A 12,579-nucleotide genomic window follows, 5' to 3' on the forward strand; every position below is an offset into this window, starting at 1 on the left:
GTGATTAAATATCTTGATTTATATTTAATTTTTAAGTATTTTTGGTTATTATTAACAATTTTTTTATTTATTTACATAAATAATTATTAATTAATTTAATTAAATATATATAAAGGCTTTTAAATTTATATTTTAATTTTTTTATATAAAATAAATATCAAAATAACTTGTATACCTTAGACGGACTCTTTTTATATATATATATATATATATATATATATATATATATATATATATATTAAAATAAAAAGAGTCCGTCTATCTTCGCCCACAAATTAAACCGGAAAAAAATAAGACAGGGAAACGAAAACAAGAGAGCAGGGAACCCTAGGATTTGGAGGAACAAGCAAAATTCCCATTAACCAGCACCCGAAAACCCTAATTAATTCCTTCCTTCCTTCAACTAAGACCCAATAAACTGCATTATTATCATTATCTAATTTTGTAGACAGATAGAGATTGTGAATGGAGGCAATACCGCACCCAATACCGCGAACTGTTGAAGAAGTTTTTAGTGATTTTAAAGGAAGACGCTCTGGTTTAATCAAGGCTCTCACTACCGGTTTGTTTTTTTTTATTATTATTTTTGGACTAATTTAGCTTCTTTTTTATGCTTTATCTCTATATTTGCTTAATGGGTTCGGTTTGTTTGTTTCTTTTTTTAATTCACTCTTGGGTTTGTTTGTTTGTTTTCTGCAGATGTTGAGAAGTTTTACCAGCAGTGTGACCCTGGTGGGTTTCTTCTCTCTTTTTAATTTTCTTTATTTTAAAGTTATGAATGTTTTACGTGAATTTTGTTATTTTAAGGTGTTTTTGATGGTTTAGACTTTAGAGTATCAATTTTTCTTTTTTCGAATTTGGGTATGTTTGAGTTGAGGATGTCATAACCTTTGTCTCTCTATTGCTGTTGCTGTGTTATTAAGCTATGTTTTCACTGCCTTAATACCTCACAAACTGCTGAGTGATTTTGTGAGAAGTGAAAGTACTGTGTTAATTGTGCTTACTATGGTTTTGATTTTAACACAATACAGTTGTTGTATTTTTCAGTAATTTTTTCCAGTCTAATTTCCTAGTTGTTTCTTATTCGCAAACGAGTGTTTCATGTATAGAAATCTCAAAATAAGATCAGCTGAGGCATGCTGTGGCTGCAAACTTCACTGCTTATGTCTGCGTAATCTGATATAATCCCCATTCTCTAGTGTTTTAAAGTGGCCCATTACTTCCTTTAGTTCAATAGTTTCTGCTAATTGACATCTGTTGTTCACTCATGCTGCTGCAAGTCTGACATGGGACTACTTTCTTTGACAAATTAATTATTGATCATGTTATGTTTACTATATTTGCAATAATCACCTCAAATACAGATTGCAGAGCTTTACAATTCAGTTTAAAATCACAGTGAGCAATGTGCTATTTCATTATTTCACCTTTTTGAGAAAACTTACCATTTGGGAATTTAAGACATCCATGTGCATGGGTGATTGTTCTCAGGCTTTAGCTTGCTCTGCTTTTGGACTGAATTAAAGAAACTATGCGTGTAGACTCTGGAAATAATTATCATAGCATGTGCATGTGTGTGCTCATGTTTGTCTATATATATATATATATATATATATATATATATATATATATATCATCTTTAGTATGCATATAGACTCTGGAAATAATTATCATAGCATGTGCATGTGTGTGCTCATGTTTATTTATATATATCATCTTTAGTATGGAAAGTTCTGGACGAGAAAGTGTTTGTTTGTATCATTGTCTCAAAAGAAAGAATTAAGCCATATCTTTTTTATTGATGCAATTTCTGCTTATCTTAAGTTGCAGGAATTTCAACTATTATAATTTACAGCTTCTTCTGTGTACTTTGTGTAATGAAATGCTTTTCAAGTAGCAATTTTATTGCATTTTATTTATATTTATTTGATTCCTTTTAGTCAGATTGGGGAAGATATCTCTAACCTGAACTTTAAAAGGAGGTTGGAGGTCAATGGTTTTGCGGGAATTATAGTGTGTGCACCTAGTCCACCTATTATATATATGCTTGTGGAAATCTCTGTGATTGATTATATTTATTTTGAATGAATAAATGCATCTTCGTGTCTTACCTTAGTTTCAAGATCATTTCTGCATTTATAGCTGGGTAGGGATTTTTGGGGATATTGATGCTGGTTCTCATGGTATGCTTGCTTTTAGCGCTTTCTCATTAGAAAGTGTTTGGGAAAGTGACATAAATTCTCATCCTAAAATGCATCTAATTCCTGGACGTTTATGGTCCTTTAGCACTTGAAAAAAAAATCGTATTCTTAACTATCATCCCTTTTGAGTCACAGAGTTGGCTCATTGCTTTATTCATGATTTTGAATTTGAGATCAGTTACATTAAGTTCATAGCTAGATATAATCTATTTTGCACAGTTATTGTTACTACCAAATGATTGGTCAATCTTACAGTTGCTTAAGCATTTGCATGAGTTATCAGCTAGCATGAAATTTCTTGCAAGTTTGAATATTTCAGCTTTCTGATGATATATCAAATATGAGTTTGCAGATAAGGAGAACTTGTGCCTATATGGACTCCCAAATGAAACATGGGAAGTTAATCTGCCTGTGGAGGAGGTGCCTCCTGAGCTTCCTGAGCCTGCACTAGGTATAAATTTTGCTAGGGATGGGATGCAAGAGAAAGACTGGTTATCCCTTGTTGCAGTTCACAGCGATTCATGGTTGCTTGCTGTTGCATTTTATTTTGGTGCACGTTTTGGGTTTGGGAAGAATGAAAGGTATGGTCCAATTTTCTTCTTGGCAATATGGCTGTAAGTTACTGTTTTAGTTCACTGCTGATCTTTCCAAGTATAGATTTAAAATTTACAAGTGCAAACCATGTCATTGTTTTTTCCCTGAAATGTATAATTTCACCTGGGCATAAACTCTTCTGGTAGGTTTCTAGTTTTGTTCTTCCTATCAACTGAGTAAACTGCCCAGTATCTGGCATGTTGCTTGTGTCTTATCTGCACATTTTGCTTTGGATTGACTTGTTTTTGGATTTTAATTTAGCTTTCACTTTGCTTGTGATCTATCATCCAGTTATGCCCACATACATAGTTGGCGGTTGACATGAACCCAGGAAATATCTAGTGTTAGAAAAAGCTGGGAAGAGGAGGAAAGCATGGTTGAACACATCTCTCATTCTTATATTATGTTGCTCTCAAATGAGAGGAAGTCCTATGGACTTGGATTACAATGCTTTCAAGACCCATATTCATACTAGCCCAATGATAATTTTAGAGACTTGAAGGATAAACACACCATTATTGATTTGCATACTTGTATCTAGAAGAACTAAAATATTATTAATTTTTTGGAATGGAATCATTTTCCTTCTATTTGTAGTTTATTTGTTTCCATGGGCTCAAATCACTCTGGTGCTTCCTTTCTCTTAAGAAGTGATTTTATTAGAAAAGGGAGCTGATGAAATCTTAGCACACTTTGAGATGAAAGTGCGAGCTTTCTTTCTTTCTAGCTAGTTGAACATGATGATTGGATGTGGGGTTAAGTGTTTGTGCAATCATCAAACTAGCGATCAAGAAACTATTTACATGATTTAAACCAGTGATCAAGAAATTATCTACTGGACATTCACTCCATTTACCTTGTATCAGTTATTCTGCTTGACTAAGAGATTGTGCAATAGCTTCTCTTCTTTTCTAGAATTTTCTTGTCTTTAAAATCAGATGGAATTTGCTTGGTTTGGGCATGAACTACACATGGAAAACAAGGTAATGAAATCTTTTGCTGGGAATCTGAAAGATCTAACAACTCTTCATATATTTCTAGTGATAAAATTTTACATCTCAGTCTTAAAAATATTGTCATATAGACTCCCAATCCTTCAATTGAACTCCTTTTCCTCTTATTTTTCTTTTGATCTCTTTTCTTGTTATTTTGTGTTTCTTCTGTTCATATTTTACCCTATTCTTGCTGCTTTAAATTCTTTTCATAATTATTTTGTTTTTTTCCATGTAATAGAGTTGAACATTTCCTATCACAGTAAGGAAGGCTTCACCCTGCACTTCTTAATTTCCCAGCACAAGAGCCATTACTATTTCACGTTGAACATATCCCCATGTCAATCCATGAAACAATCCCCCTTCTCTAACGAGCAACTTGAGATGCAATAAATAAATAAAAGAATGTCATTCTAATTGTAATTGAACTTTGACTTGACAGGAAGAGGCTTTTCCAGATGATAAATGAGCTCCCTACAATATTCGAGGTTGTGTCCGGAAATGTTAAGCAACCTAAGGACCAATCTGCCACTCACAACAACAGTGGCAAAAGCAAATCAAGCGGGAAGATGGTAAGAAGTTATGAGTTGCATTTAATTCTATGAGATACTCCTTTCTCAATGCTGTTCTGTTTACAATTTCTTTTACTGTTCGAATGTGGCCTTTAAGCAATCCCGGCAACCTGAGTCCCAGACTAAGGCAGTAAAGGTATCTGCACCACCCAAGGAAGACTATGAGAGTGGGGAAGAGGAAGAAGAAGATGACGAACAGGGTGCTACTTGCGGAGCATGTGGTGAAAGCTATGGCACTGATGAATTCTGGATTTGCTGTGATATTTGCGAGAAATGGTTCCATGGGAAATGCGTCAAGATTACACCTGCCAAAGCTGAGCATATCAAGCAGTACAAGTGCCCAAGTTGCAGTGGCAAGAGGGCTAGAGTTTAAAGTTAGATGCTGAAGTCGAAGATGGACATCACTTAAACAAAGCAGACAAGGGGTAGAACTTTTTCTTTAACGTTTTAAAGTTGATCAGAGCCAGTTGCCTACTTTAGTCAATGAATTCGAATGACTGCAGATTGGATTTTTAAGTTTGGCTACTCATGGTTCCTTCTGTCAATCTTTCTTGGGAATTGTGTTTCTGAATAGCCGGTGGCAACTATAGCTATTCTATTTATATGTTGCTGCATTTTTTTGGTTTGCGTGGATGCAATTTTTTTCTCTCCACGATTTCCTCCCTAGTGACTCCCCTCCCCTTCCTCCAGGTCGACGGGTGGAAATCTTTTCTTTTTCTTTTTCTTTTTCTTTTTTGAAAAAAAATTTCTAACAAAAGGGTATTTGAAGCGAGGAGCTCCAAAGTATGGGATCAAATGTAGCTGGATCGAGTAAGGGAGGCAAGCAATTCACCCTCAGGAGCTTGAAGAGAGCACTAGTAGCTCAACATTCTGAACTACAAAGAATAATTGTCAGATGCTAGCTGTATGTGTTACTATTGTTCCATGAGATAAAGAGATTGGAAATTGCAAATATTTTTTCAGTCAAGACGACGTGTCTTTTATACGGCTTGGTCCTTGAGGAGCGCTGGAGATGCTGGAGGCTAGGTTTACCTGACGGGCGGTGGACTGGTAATGGGGTGAGCTGAAAAACTTGTAAAGGCGACGGTCTCACTCACCAAGGGGTGTGAGTTCTCGTAGATTGGTACAAACCATGGTGCTTTGATTGTTATGGTCTTTTTAGAGAGATAATGGTTCATTTCTGTTTGTAATTTGTAGGTTATCATGAAATTTGAGTTAGCAATGGTCTTCATTGGTTGGCATTGAACAAGTTTGGTGTCTTGACTTGACCATGGCCATGGGGTTGGTAGCTTCCGCCCATTTTAAATCGTTTTGAAATGGTTTCAGGCAGCTATATCAATCATTGTTGTCAAAATTCTAACAATGCAAAATTGATCTAAATTCTCAAAAACCCATTAGAATCAGACTTGATTTATACAAAATTGATAAATTCAGCCTGATTTTATAGTTTACTAAATTTATCAAGTTAGGTCTTAATTTGATCTTAAAATATTTGTTGACTAGTTTTGCGAGATTAGATATATCTCTCAAATCATATATCAGATGGAGCTATAATTTTACAGGAAAATACTAGACATATGAAACTATATTGTGGTAAAGTTTTAGGTTAAATAAAGTTTAAGAACATATTTATTTCAGGTGATTAAAGTTGCTATATGAATCTTGTCAAATCTTCCAAACTAAATCTTCATGTACTGTTTGAGACATATTTAGAGCTACAAGTGGAGTTTTCCTGCAATTTAAGTTGTGCTGGAAACTAGACATCTCCAGCATCTCAACCATATATAGTAGACACGGTAATTCATCCAAACAAGAGAGAACAACATGTTTAAAATCAAGACTGAAATCTACCAAGAATATGTGAAAATTGAAGATTCGGGCCACTTGAGGAATTTTAGTATGAAAACTTTGTTTTTATTATCCTATTTTATTTATTTATTTATGAATAATTATTTTTAATTTTGATTTGTTTTGGTGCATTAGACATTGTTTATGAGTTTATTTCATTATTGAACTTATGGTAGCTAATTACTAGTTTATGTCCATTAACTTGCAACCCAAAATGAATCCATTAGAACTTGTTTTTGATGGAAACAATCAAGTTGTTGTCAGGTTCTTGTGTACTTCCTACCATTTTATTTAGAGATATTTTATTTATTCACGTCATTAATTTCTTGAATTATATTATTTATCTCTCTCGTTTTATTTAGATCACTCATTAATTATATAATATTGTTGATTTTATTTATCAGATTTTAATATAATTTAATTTTTTGGCTGGAATTGTTAATATCTAATTAGTTAAAAAAAACTAATTATAATTTTATAATCTAATTTTATATTATATTCTCTGTATTTGTTAAAAAAACAAAAGCATTATTAATAACCTTGATATCAATGGCACCAGGGTGACTTGTTCCGGACCCTAAAATGAAGTGATGTGAATGTCCTCGTTAGTGGGTTCCAAAGGCTCTATATAATTGTAAATCATTTTTATTTATTTATTTATTTATTTATTTTGGCAATTGAATGTCATAATGAGACCGTTTCTATTGGTGTGAAAGAGGAAAGCTAAAACCAACCGGTTCTCAAGGGACATCAAGTGATTAAGATTTGTTGTTTTCTATTTAACGTGGGAACAAGAAAAAGGGTCGAAATTACCAAAGTGCCATTCAAGTCATTATTTGTACCTTTTTTTTCTAATATTAAATAAATCTAGATGACATATAGAGATGGTGACAGACAGTACTGAAATAACCAAATCATTTACGTTTTTTTGAATAAAAACCAGTGCTCTTCCTCGAAAGAACATAGCTGCATCAATCATTGAATAAAAAACAGGCCCCAGGAAGGCAAGAACAATTTGAAAGAAGCCAAATCCCTCCTTATGTTCAACAATACATGCATCATCCAATAGATTATAGATGTTTTTGGCATTTTGGTAGTTTTTATAATTATAATTTTTTAAAAAAATATTTTTAGTAAGGTTGTTTTGATAATTGGTTGAAATTAAAGTTGAATGAAAAATTATTTAATATATTTGGTTAAAAATATATTTTAAATTGAAGTTTGATGATAAAATGACTAAAAAAATATACATATACATATATATTGATGGTTTTTAATTAAAATACTGTAAATTTAACTACTACTGCATCATGAAATAAACAATATTTTATGAAAAATATATTTTATTATTTCATTAAACTATTTATAATTTTATCAATGAAAAAATTCATCCGACAAGTTCAATTAAACTGCAAAATTTTTTATTTTTGTTTTCAAACTCTAATGATATGTTCAATCACATTGCATAATGATAAATATACATGATTAAATTGTTTTTTCTGATTTGCTGGTTGTTCTCAACATCTAAAATCTTAGAAATATTATCTCTCTATTTGATACATAAAGACCAAGCACAAAGCCTTCCAAAACATAGCTGATGCATGAGGACCAAGCAAGTACCAAAAACACAGCAAGAAATCTATTTTTTCTGTAGAAACCACATGGCCCTATTAACACAAAACTTTTACCCTTCACCTACCTATTCATCCTGGTAGGAGCTAGAACTTACCGCCATATCTTTAGTGAAAGCACAACAAAAGAATGGCATCAGCCAAAACTTTTTACTGAAAGTATAGGAAATTAAAAGGCAAGTTGGTGTTCTCATTGACCGATATCAATTCAGATCTGCATCAAATCTGCAGAGAGAGTGGTGGCTTATGCAAGGTTGGAGGAGACGATGCAGGAAAAAAATCAGAGAGATGGGTTGCGGTGTTTCAATGTGCTTTGAGGCCAGATTTGTCGAAGAATTTCAATGGTAATAAGCAACCACAATTACATTTACATTGTTTGATTTACCTCATGACCAGTTATTTCACGTGAAAAGCATCTTTGAAGTACTTCTCATTAACTGAGGCCAGACCTCATATTTATCATGGGATCCACATGCAAAATCACAATTCAATTTTTAACCAAACATTAATAAAAGGGAGTTTGGAAGAAACCGCACAGTCCACCGCTCTTCAAAACACCCTCTTGAGAAACGAAACAGTGAGCCCACCTCCTCCGTTCAGCTGCCCTCTTGGGGCCTCTTTCAAGTTGAAGACAGCTGCAGGTGGGTACAAGCAGTGCTCTGAGCTGGGGCATAATTAATGCTTCCATATCTTTGAATACTACGAGATCAGTAAACTGCATCGATCTTTAATTGGTTATTTATAGACTGCGGAAACCAATCAAAAGCAACCACTAGCTAGCACACCCACAAGATCATGAGTATATTATAAGGGCCGAATATTGCCCTGCATGCCACTAAACCTAGCTAGTTAGGTGCTTGAATGGATCAGATGTTGGAACCAACAGAAATATTACCACCGGCAGTCCAAGCTATATATATATATATAACCATTTGCTTTGATATTGGTGTGTTAGGGTTATTATGTATGCGCGCGATCGATAAGTTGCTGAGAAACATGTTGTTCTTTCTATTCTCGATCGGACGCACAACACAGGGTTAGGGTTTACCCATCATTTTTCTTCCTCTTTTCATTTACGTTTATGAGGGTAAGTGGAGGAGAAGAGGAAACAGATTTAAAACATAAAATAACACTGGTCTACTTCCTTCATTAATGTCAAGTTTTGTTATGATCCTTTCGTTTGCTCAGCTTCGATGAAGTTAATTTGAACCAGTTCGGCAAGCCATGCCTTCAACACGGATCGGTCGCAATCCCATGTTGACAATCACCTCCACGATTTCATTGAACCAGTTTGGCAAGCCTTCAACAATCCTTGAGGATTTTTCTCAAAACACAAAGGCCTCCTCCACTTCTCTCTGATATGGATCTGCTCGTGCATCTGAACTTGTCTTCATTATCATATCCCTAATCTGATCACCACCACAACTACAATGGTGGGATCAGGACGTTTTCCATCACGAATTCGTTGAAGCTTTTTCTCTCGACATGATCTGGAGGCGCTAGTTTTTGCATTATAATGGACGAATGCCGTAGCTGTCAATGCTTGGACAAGTTCTCAGGTGGCTTTAATTAACCATAAATGTTGCTCTTTAACAAATATATGCTGACGAACAATGCCTGTCTCGTTTGTTTTGGACTTCTCCTGTCAAGAAACAAGAAAGGGTACCATTTAGTGCCCATTTGGAAATTAATATCATTATTTTAGACTGCGGCTATGTGGCTGTCAATATTTAATGATATTTTAAAAAGCTAATATCATAATTTCTTTTTATATGTTATTTTCAAAAATTATAATTTATAACTTTTCAAAGACCATATACATATAATCTTCTCATGGTCGTGTAAAAGCTAGCTGCCGCTTGAGCCGCAAGAATTCAATTGAATAGTTAAAGTCCATGTTAAGTGGTGTTCCATTTAAATATATACAAGATGACATGTCTGACTGCTGTTGTGAATTTATAAAATAAATATACTTGATAATATTATAATTATGAATCAGCGCTAGATAAGTAATAGAAACTAAAAGTATAATGGAGCAAATATTTCATGACGGAAAAAAAAATTATGTTAGTGATTAAAAACTTAGAGACTGAACAAAATAATTTGTAGCAATCTACAGTGTTTTGTAAGGAAAGATACAATGTTTTCGCCACATAATTTAGCTTTTCTGTTAATAAAAAAAAATTACAAAGCTAAATTCTCTACCAACTTAATATTAAAAAAAACCAACAAAAATAATTTTAGAAGGAAAAAACACCCATGAGAAAAAACGTTGTAGCAATTGACAATGTTTTGTGAGGAAAACTACAGTGTTTTCCCCAGTAAAATAAAATAAAAAACCATTTAGAGAAATATTATAGCAATCCACAGTGTTTTGTGAGAAAAACTACAACGCTTTCCTCATATGATTTAGCTTTATTGTAATTATAATTCTTAACCAACTCAATATAAAAAAAAATCGACAAAAATAATTTTGGAAAAAATTATAAAAAAATCATATGGGAAAACACTGCAACAATTCACAATGCTTTAAAAAAAAATTACAAAGCTAAATTCTTAATTAGCTTAATATTAAAAAAAAATCGACAGAGAAATTTTTTTAAAAAAAATAACAAAAAAAACACCAAAAAAAGGGGAAAAATCACATTGGAAACACTATAGCAATTCATAGTGTTTTATAATGAAAGCTACAGTGCTTCCTCCACATGATTTAGCCTTATTTGTAATGACTTGTAATTGTAATTCTCAAACAACTCAATATTAAAAAAATAAAATTGACAAATATAATTTGAAAAAAATTATAAGAAAAAAAAAACAAGTGGAGAGACACTGTAGCAATCCACAATGTTTTGTGAGGAAAGCTACAGTGCTTTCCCAACATGATTAAGTTTTATTACAAAGTTAAATTCTAACCACCTCAATATCAAGAAAAAAAATCAACGAAGATAATTTTGAAAAAAAATATTACAAAAAAAGAAAACACAAAAGAAATTGAAAAAAAACCATGTGAGGAAAAACTGTATCAATCCATAGAGTTTTGTGAGGAAAAAATTGTATTTACTTGTAATTGCAATTCTTAACTAGCTTAATATTTAAAAATAAAATTGACAAAGACAATTTTAGAGAAAAACATAACAAAACAGAAAAAATCATGTGGGAAAAAACATTGTAGCAATCCACAATAATTTGCGAAGAAAGTTACAGTGATTTCCTCACATATTGTAACTGTAATTTTTAACCAGCTCAATATTAAAAAATAAAAAAAAAAGATAATTTCAGATAAAATAAAATAAAAACCATGCGGAGAAATCGACAAATATAATTTTGAAAAATAAAAAAAATAAAATAGAAAAACCATGTGGAAAAACACCGCAGCAATCCACAGTATTTTAAAGGAAAAAAATTATAAAGCAAAATTTTGAACCAAATCAATATTAAAAAAATTGAAAAATATAATTTTGAAAAATAAAAAAAATAAAATAGAAAAACTATGTGGGAAAACACCGCAGCAATCCACAGTATTTTAAAGTAAAAAAAATTACAAAGCGAAATTTTTAACCAACTCAATATTTAAAAAGTAAAATCAACAAAAATAATTTTGGAAAAAAAAAAGAAAAAATAAATGCAAAAAAAATAGAGGAAAGTTGAAAACAAAATGAAAAAAAAGGGGAAAATTGGAAAAAAATGAAAAAATACAAAAAAAAAAAAAAGAATGCACTGTGGATTACTGTTGTAATCCACAATGATTTTGGAGTGGGGGAACAGTGATTCCCCCACACCATTTAGTGTTATGTACTAGTTATATGACCCGGGCGATGCCGCGGGTCAATTTTATTTTATTTTTTTTGCATAAAAATATCAAAAAAAGTTAAGATCTAAAAGTGTTAGGTTTTTCTACAAAGCTATACCAAAGAGTCTTGAGTTTGGCTGCAACACCTGACCCAAGAGTAATATTTATAATATTAATAATAACATTAAACTTGCATGGCCCAAGTTTAAGTGAGTCTGACTGTAATACCAGACCCAATAGCCTTGGATGTAGGTTTGGCTGCAAGATCGTGTCATAAAAGTGTGATAATTAAATAGATTAATTTAAAAAAAAACAAAGAAAAAAAATTGAACATTAACAATCTAAATTAAACAAAAATAATTAATTAAAAATGAAAAAAAAACAAAAACAAACAAAAGACATCGACCTTTTACTAATGAGAAAAAAGAAAAAAAAATATGAATCAACTGGGTTAACCAGTCAAATCAGGTTAACCTGTCAAACCTAGGATTCATGTCTTGGAAGTGTAATAACTAAATAGAAAAAAGATTTAATATTAATGAACTAAATTAAAAAAAAATTAAAAAGGAAAAAGCAAAGAGAAAAAACCCTACATGAAGAAAAAAACTAATGAAAAAAAAAATCTGAATCAACTGGGTTAACCCATCAAACCTGGGATCCGTGTCATGAAAGTTTGATAATTAAACAGAAAAAATTAAATATTAAGAAACTATAGACAAAAAAAGAAACTAAAGGCATCAGCTTTTTCACTATGGACTGCACGGTGCAGTCCACAGTAAAAGGCTTATAAAGGAAAAGAAAAAAAAACAAAGGCATACGCCACGGGTTATTTTTTTTCTTGCATAAAAAATATCAAAAAAGGCTAAGATCTAAGAGTGTTGGTCTTTCTGCAAAGATATACTTAAGAGTCTTGGGTCTAGCTGCAACGCTTGACCCAAGAGTAATATTTAT

At 32.3% G+C, this 12,579-nt stretch overlaps 1 protein-coding gene across 1 annotated transcript; it reads left to right on the plus strand.

Annotated features, from left to right (window-relative positions):
- Nucleotides 1–251: 251 nt before the first annotated feature.
- LOC133701809 (PHD finger protein Alfin1-like) lies at nucleotides 252–4,984 on the plus strand. The gene is made up of 5 exons (XM_062125914.1): nucleotides 252–562; nucleotides 700–732; nucleotides 2,554–2,782; nucleotides 4,230–4,359; nucleotides 4,457–4,984. Exons 1-5 carry the CDS (start codon nucleotides 466–468, stop codon nucleotides 4,730–4,732), a joined length of 765 nt encoding a protein of 254 aa, XP_061981898.1. The 5' UTR covers nucleotides 252–465; the 3' UTR covers nucleotides 4,733–4,984.
- The last annotated feature ends 7,595 nt before the right edge of the window (nucleotides 4,985–12,579 follow it).

The sequence above is a fragment of the Populus nigra genome, chromosome 8 (assembly GCF_951802175.1).
Source record: "Populus nigra chromosome 8, ddPopNigr1.1, whole genome shotgun sequence".
NCBI classification, from domain to species: Eukaryota; Viridiplantae; Streptophyta; class Magnoliopsida; order Malpighiales; family Salicaceae; genus Populus; species Populus nigra.